This window comes from Xyrauchen texanus, chromosome 41 (genome assembly GCF_025860055.1).
Source record: "Xyrauchen texanus isolate HMW12.3.18 chromosome 41, RBS_HiC_50CHRs, whole genome shotgun sequence".
Lineage (NCBI taxonomy): Eukaryota > Metazoa > Chordata > Actinopteri > Cypriniformes > Catostomidae > Xyrauchen > Xyrauchen texanus.
In genome coordinates this window covers 6,898,236-6,920,369 of record NC_068316.1, presented here as the reverse complement: position 1 = coordinate 6,920,369, position 22,134 = coordinate 6,898,236, and the positions used below count along the sequence as shown (strand labels likewise).

General features: G+C 37.0%; 2 protein-coding genes across 2 annotated transcripts; both read right to left on the bottom strand.

The window, feature by feature from the left end:
• Window positions 1-44: 44 nt before the first annotated feature.
• ptchd3a (patched domain containing 3a) lies at window positions 45-7,734 on the bottom strand. The gene is given in 5 exon segments (XM_052113730.1): window positions 45-71; window positions 73-2,000; window positions 5,499-5,644; window positions 5,820-5,941; window positions 7,003-7,734. Coding segments are annotated over 5 exon segments (2,955 nt in total).
• A 4,335-nt stretch (window positions 7,735-12,069) lies between these two features.
• rdh12l (retinol dehydrogenase 12, like) lies at window positions 12,070-17,167 on the bottom strand. Its single transcript, XM_052113720.1, has 7 exons — window positions 17,047-17,167; window positions 16,609-16,721; window positions 15,477-15,632; window positions 15,287-15,391; window positions 14,982-15,191; window positions 14,521-14,713; window positions 12,070-14,152 (listed from the first exon to the last, which is right to left on the bottom strand). The coding sequence occupies exons 1-7, from the start codon at window positions 17,058-17,060 to the stop codon at window positions 14,050-14,052; spliced, it is 894 nt and encodes a 297-aa protein (XP_051969680.1). The 5' UTR covers window positions 17,061-17,167; the 3' UTR covers window positions 12,070-14,049.
• Between the last annotated feature and the right edge of the window lie 4,967 nt (window positions 17,168-22,134).

The window sequence follows — 22,134 nt, the reverse complement described above, 5'->3', positions numbered from 1 at the left end:
AAACAAATAGATTGCATCCGGAAAGAAAATGAAGGATTCAGATTTCATAAAACGGCCACATCAGAACAGTTAAAGAGTGGGAACATTTGAATCTTGAATGTGGTTGCAATTTCCTAAAACACAATGTTGATCTTCAGAGCCCTGTTTTGAGTGCGAGTTGACTTTTAACAATGCATCATCAGAGGGTGTATACATGTGCACTTCATAGGTTTGACTGTCCACTCTGAACATTGGGATAGTGCTTGCCATGCACATATGATTCTCTGGAACAAGCTGGTTATTGCCAGTAATCATCCAAATGCAGGGCTGAGAATGACATATCCGGTGGTTGTCGGGCTGAAAAGTGTGATTGTCGTAAATTTTCTTCTCTTTCATCTCACTATCTTTTATCTGTGCTTGAATAATATTGGTATGGCTGTTCTTCATGTCTTGCTCCTCTGGACCTTCCTTATTCTTACCACTGATTTTAGCCGGAGTGCCACTACATATGTCAAAGAAGGTCAGAAAAACTGGTATAAAAGTTATGCCATGGATGAGACCAAAGAAGATTACCAGGAACATGATTTTGAAGAATGTTCTAAAGATGTAGTTCTTTGATGCAGACAACACTACCACCCCTAGGATAGTGGACACAGCTCCTTGCAGAATGGGATAACCTAAATAAAACAGGGCTTCCACTGCCTTTTCATTTGCACTGGGCTTCTTATTTGAGACAAAGGCGTAGGATATATGAGCAGAGAAGTCTACAGAAAAACCAATGCAGACAACAAGGATGATCATGGAGATGGTGTCTAAATTAACATCCCATAAAGCCATGAACCCAGTGACACCCACAATGACAGATGCAATAGAAAATGTCACCCAGAGAGAGCAGAGAGGGTTTGGAATGAGCAGGAGAGAGATAAGCAACATTACGGCTGTTGTCACAGCAATGTTCTGGATGGTATTGGTTACTATTACAGCATACTGGTCATGGTAGATGAAGGCAGGGTGGTACACCAGCAAGGGCACTGGGCACCTTTCTGCGGTGTCTCTCAGTTTATTCAACATGTTCATCTCATCAAGGGCTGTGGAGATATTTACAGTCTGTATGAAAAACCGAGATGCGTGGATGGAGTTGTTGGTGAAATTGACATCCTGTTTGAAATCAGAATAGAATCTGAGAAATGTTCCCAAATGATCTTTAAAGACATTTTCAGAGCTCAAATTCAGTTTGGTGTGATACCCATAGTACTTGTATGATTTCATCCAAGAAGTAAATATATCCTTCTCAATGAATGACAAATTTTTGAAATCCTCAATGCAAGTTTCTAGATCCGACATGTACTTTTCATCCCAATATGGAAATTCTCGTCGAATCACGACCATGATATTTGGGCCATATTCAGAGAAATATGCCTTCTCGTTGTCGTAGTATTTCACCACATAAGAATCATCTGCTGCCAGATTTCGCAGATCAATTCCTTCCTGAATCTGGAAGCAACCATAAATGCTAATTGTCAAATAGATACAATAGAACAGAATCACAAACACCTTTGTCCATGATTTTGTCAGGAAAGGGCCGTAGTATTTTTTAAAAAAGTGATTCATGGGTTGCACCTCCTCTTTGCCAGTGTGGCGGTCATATGCTCCACCCACACAACATAGCTCATACCATTTTGACTGACCCACAGGGCACTCATCTGGTACCTCCTTGCAGGTCAGCCAATGCTTATTGCTGTTCTCGCGCCTTCCGTTGAGAACCAGGAATGCACCGAAAAATGTGATGCTGTAGATGTAACAGAACAGGATGGAGGTGCTAGTGTACATGCAAAAGGACCGAACGGAGCGAAATGGTGTCATGAGACCGATGTAGAACGCAAGTACGTCCGTGAGTGTGGTGATGGTTATTGAGATGGCGGCTTCTTTGTATGTGTTCGCCAGACGAGTCTCTACTCGATCGTGTACATTTGTCTGCTGCCAACAGGAGATGAGGATGAACATGTCATCCACTCCGATTCCTATTGTAAAACACAAGAAAAAGATATTTCACTTTGGAGTGACTATAGGTGACATATTTTCAACATCAATATTTTAGGTTGGCATATGAGATATGTCTTTATTACACAGCTCTGTGTAATTATTGATTCAAATAGGTCAATTGCCACTTTCTGCAATCAAATTATTTTGTATAATGGTCACTAAACTGTATAAATGACCAATGTCCCAAGCTTCACATCTCTCATAGCAGTCCACTTTATCTTCCTTCTCACATAACACTATGTAACAACATTATTGTTCCTGGGTAGTAAGTGTTATTTTCTTATTTCTTATGCCTCAAATGTATAGAAAATGGCTATTATGACCAGGACAGTGATATTTTGAAATGTACCAATTTCCAATGAGAAAACGGGCGAATGTGTCTTTTCGTTCACATAAAGTTAGAAAAAACAACATATGAATTATACATATGAACATATGAATATGCATTTATACTGAAGTAATACAAAAATGACTACAAAAGATTTTGAAGTGAGTAGTTTTTCGGGATTTACAATTATACTGTAAATCACTTTCACGAATCAGCCTCCAAATGTACTCATCATACTTCAAGGCATAAAGCAAGGTCTTGATGCTGTTGTAATCCTCTTTGAGGTGCACCGAGTGAGCCAGGGGAAGAGACGGTTGCCATTATGGAGCAGCATGGCTTTGAGGCTCCTGGATGAGCCATCAACAAAGAGGTGTCACTCATTCTGGTTACAGGCGATTCCGATTGCCTCGAACAGACTGTTGTGTCAGAAGCAGAGCCCGTCTTGACGGGTGAAGAAGCTGGAGAAAGGTTGGTGACACTTCCTCTGATCTGCGACTTGCCCACTTTCATCCAACAAGTTCCATTGCTTGAGCCTAGATGTCAATAGCTCTGCATTGGACTTGGTGAGACCAAGATCTCTAATCAAGTCGTTGAGGTCTTTTTGGTTGGGGTAGTATGGGTTTCTCTCCTCAGCTCCACCTCTGAAATTGCCATCTGGATCTACAATGTCTTCCTCGCTCTCTGACTTGCTGCTCTCTTCTAAAGATGACTGCTCTCTCTCTGGAGGAGTGGGTAAGGGGAGCTCATGGCAGTTTGGCACTGGGGCGATGGATGAAGGAAGGTCCGAAGTTTGGAAGGGTCCACCATGCAGAAGTTGCAGTTTCTTCGTTCAGTGGGTTCCCGGAAAGTTCTTGGAATAACGAACTTCATGGCTCTCTTATCCCCTCTGTACTATCCAACAAAAATACATTTATTTCTACAAGAGATTCTCGCAACATTTTTCATATACGATATATTTTTTCAATAACATTGAAAAACTTTTACATTTTATAAATTAACACATTTTAAAACATAAAATTCAGAACAACAATTGTCCATCTTACCTTCCAGAGTGTTTTTGCAGTGTTCGCAGGTGAAATGAGGTGCCAAGGGTTTGTCTGGATCCCCGACAGGTTTGCCGAAATATGCCTTGTAGGCCTCACAGATCTTAGCAGATGCTTTCATGGAGTAATTTTTAGCTCGTCTTGATAAATTGGCAGCAGACATAGCAAAATGCGTCTGCCGGATGCTTGCAGCCTCTTGAAGACATCTCAGAAAAATGCAGCTATGTATCCACTTAGGCAGCTGGAACTAAACTGAACTGGTGGGATTAAGGCCCCTGTATTTATACTACTATTTATATTACTGGAAAGTTCTAGAAAGTTCTAGAAGTTACTCCCAAGTTTACTCATCACTGAATCTATCTGGAATGTTCTGGAAAATAGGTAAATTTCAAAATATCACTGTCCTGGTCACAAAAGCAAGGTTTGTGTGGAATAATAGCCATTTCCTATACTTTTGAGGGATAAGCAATTAGGAAATAACACTTACTACACAGGAACCAAATTTTTTTTTTCAATAATAATAATAATAATTTGTTACACGGTGTAATAAAATAACTTAAATCAATATATCAATTTATTTATTTGCTAAGCATCCTTATAATAAGTGGGATAATGTACAATCAGCCAGTCATTAAATGCAAAATAAAACGTTTCAGGATGATAAAAGACCTGATTGCCCTGTCTGGGTTTATTTTGAATAATTATTGACTGTTTATTATTATCCCTTACAAAAAGGAAAGTGAATATTTTACATTCTATGACTTGTCACCATATTAATTTCATTTTATTTTTTTTGGGCTATTTACAAAACATTAATTTTTAAAAGAAGGGTACAGCGAGAATAAAGGCATACCATTAGGAAAATGTTTTTTTTCTTTTTCTAGTTTGACACTTTGGATAAAAGGCCCCCACATTTGGGGCAAATGGTCCCCAGGGGTTTTTAAAGTGATATTGTGCAAATATAGTGACGGAAAAAAACGTCAACTTAGGCCAATACTCTTTTAAGGAAAGAGTTAACTATTTTGTTAATTTCAATTACATTTTGCATTTCATAACATCTCAAGTATTCTATTAACAATTAATCTCCATTGTAATTAGATCAGTCAATGTGAGCCAACTGCAAACATGTTTCATAACAAATCTATTTACAAAAAGAAAAACAATGTGTTTTATGGGGCATTTAGCCCAAACCATGCTTTCACTTATTGAACAGTTATTAAAAAAAACTTTCATTGAATCACCTTGAACAAAACTGAAAATTATAGATAAGTATTTTGTCTATAAAATAAATGTGATAATTTCAGGGATTCTTATTAGCTTCATAAATTTGCAACATTATAAAAAAATATTAAATGTTAGATAAATAACCTTATCGATCTCATAGATCAGGAATATTTTGCAGTGTAAAGTAACAAACATGTTTTAAAGGAATATTCCAGGTTCAATTCAAGTTAAGCTCAATCGGCAGCATTTGTGGCATAATACTGATTACCTAAAAACTTGCCCCTCTTGTTTAAAAAAGCAAAAATCTGGGTTAGTGTGATAAAATCATTACTAACCTTTTCTGTGTAAAGTTATAGCCAATTTTACAACATTGTTGCCATGACGATGTTATTTAAACAACCCCTAAATTTACTACAAATTCTGATTTTAACAAATTTACAGCTTAAATAAACATGAGTTTTAACAGAAGAATTCATGTTAGTGCTTTTATAAAATTTTAAGCTTCACATTTCTGCCTTTAAACCCTCCAAAAGTTGCCCCCATTCATGTAAGTGCCTAATTGTAACTTTTTTTTTTTAAAGAAAAGGATGGACAAGTTGCTGCCAGTTGAGCTCAACTTGTATTGAATATTCCTTTAAGGAAAGTACTGTGACAGTTTATGTTGCTGTTTAGAGTTTTGGGAGAAAATATAATCAAAAGTGCTTTTTTCCCCGGGGCCTTTAGCCCCGTTTACCTTAAATATTCCATGTAGTCTCACAATTAAAACAAGGTCGAATAAAACTGCATGTATCATTATTTTGCTAGAATTAATATAGTTTAAAATACAGAAATGTCATGCCAGTTACCCTTTATACATGTAAACAGTACAGTGATGTTGATACCTAATATCAAGAATGGAGAGTTAGCTACTGTCATGACAAACGGGACTCCAATGTGCAACATCATCCCAAAAGAGGATAGGACAGCCAGTCCAGCGGAGAACACCCCAAATGTAGCCACCCACACTTTGTTCCTCACACAATCAAACCTGCAAACCAGACAAAATACAGTATTTACTAACTCAATGTTTTAATTAATACAGTGAGCCTAATGTAAAACCAAAACCAGCCGGACAACATCCCAGGGAACACACGTCAAATAAATGCACCGTAAATTGCAATGGATTAAACTAATAAATGTGAACAAAATAACTGTTAGCATACCTCAAACAAGAGAGAATGGAAAATGCAATGGCAATTACATATGTGATGGAGAAGAGAGGAATCACATCCTTTGTGTTTGCCTCAAATTCCACCTGTCTTGATAAAGATGTGGAATGGGTCACCTGAGAATGCAAAATCATCATGACCTCATGAGTACAGTGACATCACCAGAACAATTCCAACAAACTTTTTTAAAATCACACACCTACAATGCAAACAGAAAATATTATAACTCGGCTCAGTACTGAATGAACCACTCACCTGCAGTTACTGCGATAGGTGTAAACATAAAGTGAACATATTAATAAAGGTTTGATTTCATTGCTAAATAGTGCTTATTCCAACAGCCATTGAATGCTATAAAGGATAAAGAGGCCACAAAAAGATTTAGACACTTAAAAGTAATATTCAGGGTTCAATGCAAGTTAAGCTCAATCAACAGCATTTGTGGCATAATGTGACATAATACAAAAAAAGAAAAAACAAAACAAAAAAAAAAAAAAAAAATGTAAAATTGGACTCGTTCCTCCTTTTTTTTAAAAAGAGCAACACTCAAGGTTACAGTGAGGCACTTACAATGGAAGTCAATGGGGGCCAATATTTGGAGCATTTAAAGGCAGAAATGTGAAGCTTATAATTTTCTAAAAGCACTTAAATTAATGCTTTTGTTAAAACTGTATATACCTGTGTATAATTTGAGCTTTAAATCATCGCTTTAAGGGTTTTAATGTTAATGACGTTATGTCGTCATGGAAACAAAGTTGTAAAATTGGTATAACTTTACACAGAAAAGGTTAGTAAGCGATTTTATCACACTAAAATCATGTTAACACGCAGAATGTTTATGCTTGTGGATATACTTTAGAAACAGTGAGTATTGTACCGTTTACGGGTTGGCCCCATTGACTTCCATTGTAAGTGCCTCACTGGAACCCGGATTTTTGTTTTGTTTTTAAAGAATAGGAGGGACGAGTCAAATGTAATTTTTGTATAATCAACTTTATGCCACCAATGCTGTCGATTGAGCTTGAATCCAGAATATTACTTTAAAGCTACAATTAAAATGTAGCTATGAATGTGACTTAAAAGTGTATATATAAATATTCAAATGATTTGGGCGGATAGTCCCAGTGTCTTGATATGTAACCATAACATGCTAAACCAAAAATAAATGATCACCTACCTTAATAAAGTTGAGTGATAAATTAGAGGGGAAAACTTTAAGGTATTCATTCAGCCACAAATCTGTTCTGGAACGATTATCCTCCTTCAGAAAATATAACAGGCGAACAGCTTTGGCACTTTGGATAACAGAGGAATTTAGATTCACTCCACCGACCGAATAGCCCAGGAAAATGTACGAGAATCCAAAACGAAAGAACGGAAAAGCGAGCTCGGTCATTTCCAAAGTTTTCCCGTAATATTTGTAAATGTCCAATATCTTATTAGGTATGCATTTCTTGTACCTTCTCGCGCAAAGTCCCTCAAAAGTGAGCACCTCGTGACCCATGGACGCGTTCAGCTCCCTGACTTTTCTGTCTAAAGAGACAATCTCCTGAAATGCAGCATCCGTGAGGATGTTGGAGGATCTGGACACCGCGATGAAGGATGCGTAAACTCCATCCGTGTAGAGTCTCTGGTTGGAGAACACCGAGTCGTTCTGCGGGAAGTTCTGCTGCACAAACAGCCTCTCCAGTTTGGCAGGACCGTTCACAGGTGTGAACTGATCCTCAATGTCATTGGCCTCACGTTCTTCTAAGAAATAAAATCCACTCCCCAGCACCGCTGAGATGAATAGAGGAGAAACGAAGAACCACCACGGATAAGTTCCCACAAACCGGCCGAACTTCTGGAAGCAGATGGAGATCGGCTTCTCCACGCAGTCTGTGGTGCATCCAGCCATGTTCACCGGCATTTTGAGAGATTAAAAGAAGAAAAAAAAATTTCAGAAAGTTTGTTCTAAACTAATTAAAGGGGATCCAGAGCCCAGTTACTCTATATCCTGATGGTGTTTGAAGCTATTCAAGTTCTATCCATCTAACTAAACTACTAAACGTAGTAATTAAAAGTCGATTTGGACTGAGCTTGGAATTCATAACGCATACGGGCTACTTGAATATCCTGACGCATTTTTGCGTGTAAATCTGCAGATAAGAAGCCGAGAGCGACCACTCACGGACACATGCGGCTAGACATTATTTAGGCTGAGTAGTTTGGTAAAACGTAATATAATAGGTCTGTTGTCGCTATAATAACTAATAAATAGCCTATAAATAAAAAATTAAAAAAAATTGTCATTGAATACAAACATTAGGGTACAGAATTGGTCATGACCAGAAGGTCGGGGGTTCAAGCCACAGCATCACCAAGATGCCAATGTTGGGCCCTTGAGCGGCCCTTAACCCTATCCGCTCCAGGGGCACCGTATCATGGCTGACCCTGCACTCTGACCCCAGCTTAGCTGGGATATGTGAAAACTAATACATTTCACTGTATATATGCACAAAACTGTGTATAATGTGTGACCAGAATAAAGGATTCTATTTTATTCTATGTAGGCCTACAATAAAATATAAATAGGCCTACACAGGATTCCCATGATCATAGAAAACCTGTCTGGAAATATGGAGAATTTTAAGATAGGGATAGGTTTTCAGGCCTGGAAAATAGTCATGGAAATGTTCATAGTGAACCTGCAGCTTTCTGGTCTGAAATATTTTGTTGGTTATACATTGCTCTTTGTGATTGGGATCTCTATAAAAGCCCTTTCAAAACTCCTTAACTACTGGGAAAATAATGGAAAATTTATGGAAATGTCATGGAATTTAATGGGTAAAAATGTAGGGCATACATGTAACCATTTAATATATATATATATATTTTTAGATTTAATTAACCAAAAGCACATATGGAGTGAGTTCCTATTTTCATTGAGAAGATCTGAAGTTTCTATCAATTTGGTAACACTTAAAATTATATAGGCCTGTGTTATATATACTCAGGGTTGGGAAGTAACGAAATACATGTAACAGGATTGTGTATTTAAAGTACAAAATAATGTATTCCACTACAGTTACAATTTAAATAATTGGTATTTAGAAAACAGTTACATTCAAAAAGTATTTTGATTACTAAAGAGATTACTTTATCTTTTATTGTCATTTGTTTAATTTAATATTTAGTCCTTTCAGATGAAAAACATTTATAAATATAAATGATGTGATTCAAAGTGCATTTGAACAGCGGTGAAACATTCTCTTATGATGTGTTACATTCATACGAGCAGACAGTTTGGAGCAGAAGAAACAGAAATAAACATTGTGTAAATTGTTAGCTTTACGCTAAGCTAAAATGCTATTTCTAGCCATTTTACATGCAACCGTTACCAGGCACGATCATGTTTTTTTTATCAAGAAATTTCACGTTGGATCATAATTTCTTATTTTCTAGTAAGATCTTTGATATTAATACAAAAATCTTATTCTTGATAATAATCTTTGTATTGTTTTCCTGTAAAAATATCTAAACATCCTTAAAACAATATCAATTTGATTGATCTTGTTTTAGATACAATGCATAAGATATTCATGTTTTTCAGAGAATGTATTTTTAACATGTATATTTTGTCTTACTGTACTGGCAGAGTTTTATAGTCAAAACAAGTGAAAAAATCTGAAGAAGTAATCCAAAGTATTTAGAATACATTACTGACCTTGAGTATTCCAACGGAATGTTACAAATTACATTTTACAGCTTGTATTTTGTAATCTGAAGTGGAATACATTTTGAAAGTAACCATCTCAATCCTGTATATACTGTCTGGATGCATATATATTTAAGCAACATCACACGAGCAAGAGTGCAATATGGCCCTACATCAGCAATGCTGTGATTCAACTGCAGGTTATCACAGCAGTGCTGATGTAGGGCCATATAGCATGATTGCAAGTGTGATATTGCTTATATACAACAGTTCAATGAACAAGTACATTTTTTCAAAATTAGGAAAAGTATGGTCATAAAAACGTATTTGTGCATGAAACTACTTTCTTACGCGACGGAACAGAATCTGCCGTTGCTGGTTCAAAACAAATGATGCGTCCAAGCCTCGGTTAGTAATTCAAAAATGTCACTTCAGAAATAGTATCACGGCTTGTGCTGTTGCGAACAAGTTATAGGATAAACAAGGATGGATGGATGTGTGTAGAAAGAGAGAGAGAGATAGAGAGACACGGCGCGTGTGCAATCACCTGTTGCCACTCCCAAGAAGAGATGCTGTCAGCTTTCTGAAGCTCAGCTTCCTCAGAGGAAAAATAGCATCCAAGTGGGGGTATTTCTCCCTATTTCGCAGTAGCCAGTGCGCAAGAATCGATCACTATAGAAACCGCAATGTCCTCCACCATTTTAAACAGCACCCATTGTGTAATTAATCTGTCTCTCAACTGTCATGAGCCGTAATGCTGAAGTTGTACGTTTAAAGCAGTTGTGACAGGGCAGAGGGTGGGGCCGGGTCGTGATTCCGCACACCCGCCAGGTTTGTTAATCAGGCTAATCAAGCCTTAGAGAGGGATAAGGGCCGACTGGAAGCTGCAATGCGAGAGAGATAGAGAGAGAGAGATTTACGGACAGCTGTCTGACACCTTTATGTGTTTGTCTTTTTGGTTATGTTCATAATTAAACTATTATTTATATTATCAAGCTGGTTTTTACCTCCTCATTTCCATTAATCGCTTTACACTGGCTGAAATCCGGGAAGGAGGAGGGATGTGCCGTAGTCCTTGTCACTACCATCCACCCCAACAGAGCAGCCCGGCCTCCTGAGAGTGGACGAATGGCTACCGAAAGCAAAGGGAGAAGGGGCTCCTAACCAACCACCTGGAGCAGTCAGGGCCACTGCCAGGGGCAGAGAAGACCCCTACAGCCGCTGAAATGTGGCAGGGTATGAGACCACCGACCGCGAGCGGTGAGGGGCTCCTGGCCGAACGCCTGGAGTGGGAGAACTACTGCCAGGGGTGGGGGAAACCCCTTCTGTATTCCCAAGAACGCGGCAGGGCGTTCCATCCGCCAGGGGCCGGAAGACTGCCTCCGATCTTTCCGGGGAGGCACAGCTGTCATCCGTTGGAGGTTGGGGGAGTGGCCGAGGACCAAGCTATGACGTATGGGAGAACCGGCGAGTAAGTGTTTTTTCTCTCTCTCTCTCCCTCCGTGTTGGCCTTTCCCTCTCTTTCTAAAATGTTTTGTTAATTTGGCAGGATTGCCGTTACAGTGTGTAGGTGTCACACTTTTTTTTTTGTTTCCCTCCCCTTGTCCCCTCCCTCATCCAGGTAGACGGGGATGACCTATATATATATATACATACATAATCAAATAACAAACATTGCAGAATACTTAAATAGGTATGTTCTATAAAGTTTCATGGCATGTTTAACTATATGAATGTACATTAGACTAATTATCTGTTTAACATTTTAATATTATATCTTAGCCACCATAATGCTTGTTAATGTTATTGATTAAAGTTATAGCAGAAAAGTCAGTAACCAAATCCCATCTGATCAATAATTTAATGGAAGTTTCATTTCTTGATTAAATAATAGTAGGCTGCATGCAGTTTATGCAATTTTAAACAAGTTTATACATAAAGTTTAGTTTATGACTAAAGGTCAAAGACAGAATTACCTTTGTACCCACATGCTCAAGTGCATTTCAAACCAGTGGTGAATGAATAGCAATGTCAATGAATAATATCGTAAATATATCTAAAATATTTTATGCTAGAGATCAATATTGGAAACAGGACTTACGGCGTGGTTTCTGCTCCTTTTCCTCCATCAGGACAGAGTGATGTGAGGGGAGCATAACATGCAAGTTCATTAATGAACAGAGCTCCTTTCATGCCATTCAGTTTCCTCAGTGCTTAATTGCCCCAACAAAAGTGGCCACAGTTCTCATAGTGGTTGTGATTTGCCAGTAGAGGATAATGGGTGCTTCAAATTATTACTTCAGAACTGTTTTATGACAGTTGATGCTGCTCTTATTTTTAATACTGGATAATGTATGAAAGAGTTGCCTATTTGAAACATAAAAAAAATAAATTAAAAAAATCTGTTTCGTTGAAATGATTATCTCATCGAAATGTCAGATTACACTTTCAATTTTTATTGAGAAATGAAAGAAAAGACAGACAATGAAGGGGGACTACTGTGAGCCTATGCAATGCAATGTTGTTGTTGTTTATTATGTGATTTTTAGACGTCCTTTAATTTTTTTTGCCACTATTTGGTACTATTGTTATGTTTCACTGCATTGCCCAGAGAATATTGTGCAGTGGGATATTTTCATGGTGACAGGAGAGTAGAGCCTGAGAGGGGTTCTGGTTGAGCTGCAGTTAGAGGGTGTCATAGTGACTGGGTCAGGGGGAGAGCAGAGCTGATTAGAGGTTGCCATGGTGACTGGGTCAAAGTGTGAGTAGAGATGACACATTTTTCCATAATAAAAATAAAATAAATATCTTATTATTATTATTTTTTGCACTTTTTCTCTGGGGGACAAAACCTATTAAATGCATAATTAGTAAATGTTTGATATACGGTACTGTGCAAAAGATTTAGGCACTTGAGAAAAATGTTGCATTGTAAGGATTTCTTAAAAAATAATACCATGTATAGTTTCCATTTATCAATTAACATCATACAAACAACAGTAAACATAAAACCGGCCAATTCAAAATTTGTTGTGCTTTCAAAACCAGACCAATTCTCCAAGGTACACCACAGTTTTTCTCGGTTGTTGGTTGATAGGATGTTCCAAGCTTCTTGGGAGATTTCGCCACAGTTCTTCTATTTATTTAGGCTGTCTCAATTGCTTCTGTCTCTTCATGTAATCCCAGACTGACTCAATGTTCAGTGGGGGGCTCTGTGTGGGCCGTGTCATCTGTTGCAGGGCTCCCTGTACTTCTATTTGCAAAATAAATGTTTGGGAGTCTAAAATGTATATTTTCTGATACTGGTATGTGCTTAAGACATAGAACTGAATATAGAAAAACAAAACTCCTGCAACTACTATAGCTTGCAAGAAGGTTGCATGACCAAAAACTTGCAGTAAGTATTGTAAGCTACAGTAGAGTGAAATATATAATTTTTACTTACGCAAATATTTTAACATTTACTTTCCATTTAGGCCATACCAAAACTTTTCTTTATTGAAAAATCAAAACCAGGATACAAAAATTCAATTGTTTCCAAAAACAAAGAATTATTTACATATACCAGTGGTTCCCAACCTTTTTAGGGTACTGTACCCCCAAAACATTTTATCCTGCCTGAAGTACCCCCACAAGCGCATGTGATCGGTGTGATTTTTAGATTTGGTGTAAATTTTAGGTGATACCTGAATTTACCTGTAAATAATGATATTTTTACTTCCTATAACTATTATAATATAATACTTCTTTGTTCAATATTTGTATGACTTTTTCACATCTTCACATGTCCAGACCAATTATACAAAAACAAAGATCACATTTTATATAATAATAATAATAATAATAAATTTATTTTATATAGCACCTTTAAAAGTTGCTTTCTCAAAGCGCTTTACAGGCAAACATAACAACAGAGAAAAATACACACTTTAAATACAAAAATAAACTAATACAATTAATAATCAAGTAAAAGCAGTCCTAAAATAAAATGTTTTGAGAAAAGATTTAAAAGTCACTAATGTATTTGAATTCCAAAGCATAGGAAGAAAATGCTTTATCACAGAACGAAACTGTGTCTTGGGAACAACCAAGAACCAACAACTTGGTACTTAGGTGTCGTTGTAAATGGGCTGGTTTCATGCTATTATTAGAGATCACATCCCCGCAGAGGAAACACAGCGTCTGAGGCGGTTCAGTAGGTGTGGACGTGAAACCGAAAATGACATACTGTTCATGAAATTGCCGGTACTTTGACTTATCAGCTTTTTTTTTTCTTTTTTCCATGGGTTCACTTGAGCTGCCACTAGCACTGCTGCTGCTTGGAACGGCGTGTTTTTTTAGCCATTGATCCATATCTAGCTAGTGTTCTACTCAAAGCTAGCCTCTCTGCCTGTTGCTATGGTCACTCTACTGTGCACTCTACATAAACTTTGTGTTAGATCTCCTTGTGATAGTGTGTTAAATAGCAGCCATAACTTATAAATTAACTTTAAAAAATCCTTTAATCATCAGGAACTGAGTAGAGTTTCACTCCCATGTGATGTTGAGCATCTTACAGCTGAGTTCCCAGAGACGCTGGGCCACATCATCATCCATGGCAGCTCGAGCACAGTTTGCAGGTGCACAGTCACTGTGTGTAGATCAGCATATATGAGATAAGTGGTTCTAACAGACCATTAAAAAGTTTGTGTTTGATTTTTATAATAAGACATAATGACTTATACAAAATAAATCAAACCTAAAATACTAATTAAATTATATCAGTATGTGTGTGCTGTATGATAGCTGATATTATATTGTGAAATATTAAAACGTGACCTATTGGACCAAGTGAGCTGAGTGTATAAACACTGTATCATGGGTAGGTGACTGATTTAAAAACCACTGATTGGAGGCAGAACATCATAAGCCCTATTTCTAATCAAGCACAATATCTGCTTTACGGAGCAAAACATGAGCATTATTTGAGTGTTGTGGTTACTATATAAATTCACTGACCTGTAATATTTGCCACTCTCTTTCTCGATTTCAGGGTCCACGGCGCAGTAGATGGTGGTCTGAGCTCCCTGCACAGATGATTTTGTGAAGGGCTTCATTATCCACATGGCAGCCTGTTGAGGTTTACTTAAGTGCCTCCAGAGTTCGGTCTGTACCACCCCAGGATGGAGAGAATATGCCGTCACTCCAGTACCTGAGACATCACACAGAACCAGAGGATGATCATATGAATTGTGCAAAATTTTTATAGTAGAATTACTAGGACGGTGTCAAAAATTAACCAGGTCTCAGAGCAAAAATGCAACTTAAAGTGACAAAATAACCACTAAATATTTCAAATGTGGGGGCAAAATAAAAATAAAGGCCTCAGAGTGAGTTTTTTTTTAATAATAATAATAATAATATAGTACATTTTTGCATGTTTTTTTACATTTAATAATTTTAGAGATGTTAAGGCAAACCTTCTAGTCTTTTGGCCAATGAGCGAGTGAAAAGAATGTTTGCCAGCTTGCTCTGACTGTACGCTTTCTTTTTATCATAATTCTTCTCGCTGTTAATGTCTTCCAGGTTGATGGTCCCCCACTGGTGAGCCATAGATGAGACACTGACGATCCTGGCAGGTGTTGATCTTTTTATCAAATCCAATAACAAATATGTCAACAGGAAGTGACCTACAGGATGGAATATATACAGTTCTGATTGATTCTCTTCAATTCTGCAGTAACAGTCCAAAAAAGATTTCTTTACACAGATCACACGAACTTACCCATGTGGTTCACACCGATTTGCATTTCAAAACCATCTACAGTCTTTCCATAAGGACAAACCATCACGCCTGCATTATTGATCAAGATGTTGACTTGCTTCTCCTCTGAAAGGAAAACCATGCCAGAGTAATTCTGTGTGAGCAAACTATTTATACAGGGAAGTTCAAATGTATCTAGATGTGATCTCACCAGTATTGACTTTCTCTGCAAACTCTCTAATCGATTTGGAATCCGACAGGTCAAGTTTGCTGGTAACAACATTCTGGTTTCCTGAAGCTTCAATAACTTCCTTCAGGGATGCATCAGCTTTCTCCATATCTCTGCATGCCATAATAATCCGAGCTCCTACAGCAGAGATGGGGGAAGACAAATAATGTCCCTTTGTCATGACTGATTGGCTTGGTAAGTTGCACATATCATACACAATGGAAATTCAAAGCACTTTGCATGGAAATAATAGATAAAAAATAAATAAATTAAGACATTTAAATCAGGTTTATGTGCATTTAAAGGGATAGTTCACCCAAAAATGAAGATTATCTCATTTCTCACCCTCATGCCATCCCTGATGTGTGTGACTTTCTTTTTCTCCAGAATGCAAACAAAGATTTTTAGAAGAATATTTCAGCTCTGTATGTCCATACAATGTAAGTGAATGGTAGCACAGTCCAAAAAGCATAATAAGCAGCATAAAAGTAATCCACACAACTCAAGTGGTTAAATATCTTCAGAAACGATATAATAGGTGTGGGTGAGAAACAGATCAATATTAAAAATAATTTTTCACTAAAAATCTTGACTTTCATTTCCATATTCTTCTTTTGTTTTTGGCCATTCACATTATTTGTGCATCTACTGGGCAGAAAAGAGAATTTATAGTAAAAAAAAAGTGCTTAAATATGGATCCGTTTCTCAACACCACCCATCATGTCGCTTCTAAAGACATGGATTTAACCACTGGAGTCATATGGATTCATTTTATAATGCCTTTATACGTTTTTTTGGACCTTCAAAGTTTCAGCCACCATTCACTTGCATTATATGGACCTACAGAGCTGAGATAGTTTGTTTCTGAAATTCCTAATTTGTGTTCAAAAGAAGACAGAAAGTCATACACATCTGGGGTATCATGAGGGTGAGCAAATGATGAGAGAATTTTCATTTTTGGGTGAACTATCCCTTTAAGAAAAATAAACAAGGAGAGAAAAATAAATTAAAAGTTTAACTTTCTAAATTATTAATACAAATAAAAAAGGACATATATAGAAATAAAATAGTAAAGTGCAGCACAGTAAACAGACAATATGTGAATGTGGTTAACCTCTCTTTGCCAGGTCAATGGCGGTTTCTTTGCCAATTCCAGTATTGGCACCAGTAATTAAAACAGTTTTACCATCAAGTCTGGCATTTGATGACCACGAACGGAAACGAGTTCTAAGGGGGAAAGGAAAACATGCAATTGGTCCTACATTCATTTATTACTCTGGGCGTCGGTCTAACTACAGTTGCATCACGTGCGCGTCAGTGGAACAGTATTAAAACATAATTCCTAATTTTTGCCAAGTCATGTCTGTCCTATAGTCGAGCCAATTAATGCCGTTACATTTTAAATATGTTTCCTTATGTGAATGTAAAGCCCCTTGCTTTACTTCCTCCGAATAATATAACGTATAGAGTAACATTTCGATGTCAACATCTAATTTAACATCTATCAATCAACATCTATTTTAACATATATCATATATTATAACCTTCATACCTCAGTGCTTGCATTTTACGACGAGCTTAATCCAGACGCAAAAAAATACGAACACTAAAAAAGCGATTGATTACTCAAGTTTGTTGCAACACTCTCACATAGGGCGTCGGTGGGAGGAGTCAGAACACGTATACGGAAGAAAGGTGCATTGGTAGTCTTGGATTGGTCAGAGACAGTAAAATTCCGCCCTTTATCATCATTTATTTTTATTTTTATAATCGTTCATTCTTTATCGAAGCTAACATTATTTTAACCTTTATTATTTATTTATTTACATATATGTTTATTTCATATGTCAATATAAATATGATTAACAATTTTTTTATTGAATGCTGAATAGATAAAGTTATTCTTGATTTGTCCAGGAGATGTCAGTACATGCCTGGTAAATATGTACAAATAAGCGGGTGTCTAAAAAAATATTTGCTTCATATGTTTGCACCTACGTAAAAATGTATAGGCTTTAATGTACTGTACATGGGGAAGTGTATATTGTTAAATGTCTTTACCGGTCACCAGATACATTTTTCCCACAATTTGTATTGGCAATACAGCTCTCTTATGACAAATGCATTTCCAAATGTACTATTCCATGTAACCTCTTATTTAAAGGAATATTCCGGGTTTAATACAATTTAAGATCAATCGACAGTATTTGTGGCATAATGTTGACCCCCCCCCCCCCAAAAAATAAATGTAATTGCTCATTTGTTCCTTTAAAAAAAAAAAAGCTAAATTCGAGGTTACAATGAGGCACTTACAATGGGAGTGAATAGTGCAAATTTTCTGAGGGTGTAGAAATGTGAGGCTTATAATTATATAAAAACACTTACATTAATAATTCTGTTAAATCGAATGTATTATTTGAGCTGTAAAGTTGTTTAAGTTGTAATTCTTTAGTCATTTTAAGGTTTAGGGTTAGTTGAAATTACATTGGCATGGCAACACAGTTGTAAAATTGGCTTTATCATTACACAGAAAAGGTTAGTAAGTGATTTGATCACACTAAAATCACGTTAACACACATATTGTGTATGTCTTGTGGCTGTACTCACAGTATTTTAACGTTTACAGATTGGCCCCATCAACTTCCATTGTAAATGCCTCACAAGAACACAGAATTTTTATTATATATTTATATTTATTTTTTTGAAGAAAAGGAGAGGCAAGAATTTTTTTGGTAATAATATTATGCCATAAATGCTGTTGATTGAGCTTAACTTGTATTGAACCTGGAATTTTCCTTTAACATGAGTTAAAAACACCAAATGCATAGTAATTATGCAAGAATTACAAAAATGTTGTCCAAATGTTTTAGATGTAGACAGCATACCAAATTGCAGGACACTGATGTCGCTGAATGAACTGTCATGACAACAACCCATAGGTCTACATAGGCATGATGTTCTTATATCTACATTAATACATAATTAATCAGTTATGTATTGTATGGCCCTGCCAAATTATAGTTTAATTAAAACAGTAAAAAACAAAATTTATTTGCAATGTAGATTATTTAGTTGTCATCACGTGGTCCAGAAGTATTCATGATTTGAAGCCAGACAGTTTTGTTTTATATTTGTGTAAAAGCACCGAAGAGATCATTTTGTTCGGCCTAGTTCAGTTCATTTCAGTGAATCAAAATTTGTTACTGACAGCAGGTTGCCATTATCCTGCATTCTATCCATCCATCCATCCATCCATCCATCCATCCATCCATCCATCCATCCATCCATCTTGCATGCACTCTGCGTAGCTCTTCCTCTTTCTGTCACTTTTTCTCTGCTTGTAATGTGTTGTAATGTAAAGCTTTTGGGTGTAGTTGCATGTTTTTCAGGAACTGAAGCATTAATAAGACCCCTGCTTTGCTTGATCACCATTGCACTCTTGAACAAACCACCTTAGCTACTCTAAGGGAATGGTATCTTCTGATTTACTGGGTCACATTTGATAAAAAGAATATTACATTCAACATATATGTATAACTTCTGTCTAATGGTAACTGCAAGATTATTTAAATGGAGTGATGTCCTTATTAGCAACTGAACATAAGTGTGAATGCAGTGAAATACTGTATTGCCTCTAAAGCATAATGTTGGGATGCCACTAGGAGACAGTATTACAGTTTGGCAAATTCACTCACTGGGGTGAATTTGCAGGTCAAAAGCACACATGGAGGCATCTAAAACAGGAAGTACATTGTCAGCCATCAGATGATAGTGTGTAAGTAAACATTTCCTTCCCCTGTTTAAGACAGGACAGCTACTGACAGAGGGTTATAATTAAAACACCGCTGATTAATCCTCACCAGTTGTATTTTAGTTCCAACAAGCAAACAAACCTCAAGCGCAATACATTTCACAGCACTTCTGTTTTTCTGGTTTACGCATGACTGTGATTTACAAGTGACATTAGTAATTAACCACAGCTGCAGTAAAGTCAAGTCAAGTCAAGTAAATTTTATTTGTATAGCGCCTTTCACAACACACATCGTTTCAAAGCAGCTTTACAGAAGATCAGCATTAACAGACGATAAAACTGTAATGTCTACAAAGTCGATGAATCATCATTGTGTAATTTAGATGAAATACGATTTTTAATAGTGTTTAAAAATAATTAAATTATAATTGTATTAATAACCCCAGTGAGCAAGCTGTAGGCGACTGTGGCAAGGAACACAAAACTCCATAAGATGTAGATTAATGGAGAAAAATAACCTTGGGAGAAACCAGACTCACTGTGGGGGCCAGTTCCCCTCTGGCTAACATTATGAATGTAATGTAAATATTAATTATGTATAGGTAAAATCATGGTTTAAAATTATTAAACTAAGTGATAAGGGTCACTGATTAAACATCGATTGTGTTTGAACTGTAAGATTAATGACCACAGTCTTTGAAGTTCATCTAGATTAATTGCAGAAGTTCAGATGCAATTGTCCTTGTTAATTAGCTGATGAAGGCTTTTGTTGGCAATAGTTAGTCTAAGCATTTCATTTCAAGATCGTAGTCCATAAATAGACCGAGGTGATGCTGGTTGGAGTTGGCATCATTTCATTCTCTGAAGTCCGTCATAATAGATTGAAGTGATGTTTGGCTGGCACCGGCTGCATTTAGTCATCATCATTCTGCAACATGTAGCAGTGGAGTCCAACATGAAGCAGGAATGGTGCTGGATCCAGCCGATTCTGGTGACCTCAGGATAGGAGTCCCGAGGTTGAGACAGGGAAACAAATAAAAAGATGTAAGCGTAGATGACATTTAATTTATTGCAGAGTTAGAGATCATGCTCAATGTTTGTGGTTTCTGGTTCCGGCAAGTCAAGTCAAGTCAAGTCAAGGCAGACCCAACTAAAGCAGCCTAATTGTGGGTTGGAGGATAAATTAGGTGTATGCCTGGCTAAATAGATGAGTCTTTAGTCTAGACTTAAACTGAGAGAGTGTGTCTGCATCTCGAACAGTGTTTGGGAGACTATTCCATAGTTTAGGAGCCAAATATGAAAAGGATCTTCCTCCTTTAGTGGATTTTGATATTCTAGGAACTATTAATAGGCCAGAGTTTTGCAATCTTAATGAACGTGTTGGAATATAGCGTGGTAGAAGATCACTTAAGTACTCGTGGAGCTAGACCATTCAAAGCTTTGTACGTAGTTAACAGAATTTTAAAATCAATACGGAATTTAACAGGTAGCCAATGTAACGATGATAAAATGGGGCTAATATGATCATATTTCTTGGTTCTCGTCAGCACTCTGGCTGCTGCATTTTGAACCAATTGAAGTTTATTTATTGATCTTGCTGGACATCCTCCCAGTAATGCATTACAATAATCTAGTCTTGAGGTCATGAACGCATGAATTAGTTTTTCGGCATCAGCAACCGAGAGCATATGCCTTAATTTAGCAATATTTCTTAGGTGGAAGAATGCTGTTCTACAAACATTTGTAATATGATTTTCAAAGGACAGGTTGGTATCAAATATAACACCTAAGTTCTTCGCTGTTGAAGATGATGTAACAGTACATCCATCTAGAGTCAAATTATATTTTAGTGGCTTATTTGTATAGTTTTTCGGTCCAATAATTAGAACCTCTGTTTTGTCAGAATTGAGTAGAAGGAAATTTCTGGCCATCCAATCTTTTATTTCATTAATACACTCTGCTAATTTTGAGTATTGTGAAATCTCATCAGGTTTTGAAGAAATATAAAGTTGTGTATCGTCAGCATAACAGTGGAAACTTATTCCACGATTCCTGATAATATCTCCTAGGGGAAGTATATACATGGAGAAAAGCAGAGGCCCTAAAACTGATCCCTGTGGCACTCCATATTTTACTTTTGTTTGGTTTGATAATTCCTCATTTACATAGACAAAGTGGTAGCAGTCTGCTAAATATGACCTAAACCATGCTAATGCCACTCCACAAATACCAACATAATTCTCTAGCCTATTCAAGAGAATGTCGTGATATATCTTGTCGAATGCAGCACTAAGCTCTAAAAGCACTAGAAGAGAAATGCAGCCGCGATCCAGTGACGTGCGGTGGTGTCTTAATGAGGCTAGGCACTGAGTTATGAAAGCCAGATTACCTGATTTATTGTTTAAGCTAATAATACGTAATAACAGTGAACGTTACGCACAAGCGCGGCATATCAAGAAATGTACAAATCAGGATGTATATCGTGTATTCTCTCTCTCTCTCTCTCTCTCTCTCTCGCACACACACACACAAGCGCACAGCCACATGGCCAATCTTTTCTTACATACCAATCAGTTTGAAATGATCGGATAATTTTTGGGCCCTTTTGCTGTACTAGTCCATCTAAGGCTGGCGTAGACCTCCCTCTTGCAATTAACTCATATTTGGAATTAAAATCGAGCTTGGAAAAATTTCTTAATTCCGTGATTACGGTCGGTGCTGTCATTTTGATTTTGAATTTGGCTAGCTGTGGTGTAATGACGTTAGCTACGCAAATGTCCAGGAATATCTCGATTTTAATTGGTCCATGTCTGATACGTAACGGAGATGATTACGGGCATAACATATTTACGTCAAAAGGCACAGCAGATTTGTGCTTTTTGCCGTACA

What these genes read in the sequence shown, in the direction of transcription:
- rdh12l (XM_052113720.1), bottom strand. An exon ending in TGCAGAGAAAGTCAATACTG is followed by an intron (nt 15,392 to 15,476) that starts GTGAGATCACAT and finishes TTTTCCTTTCAG; the next exon opens with AGGAGAAGCAAGTCAACATC. An exon ending in AATCGGTGTGAACCACATGG is followed by an intron (nt 15,192 to 15,286) that starts GTAAGTTCGTGT and finishes TCCATCCTGTAG; the next exon opens with GTCACTTCCTGTTGACATAT.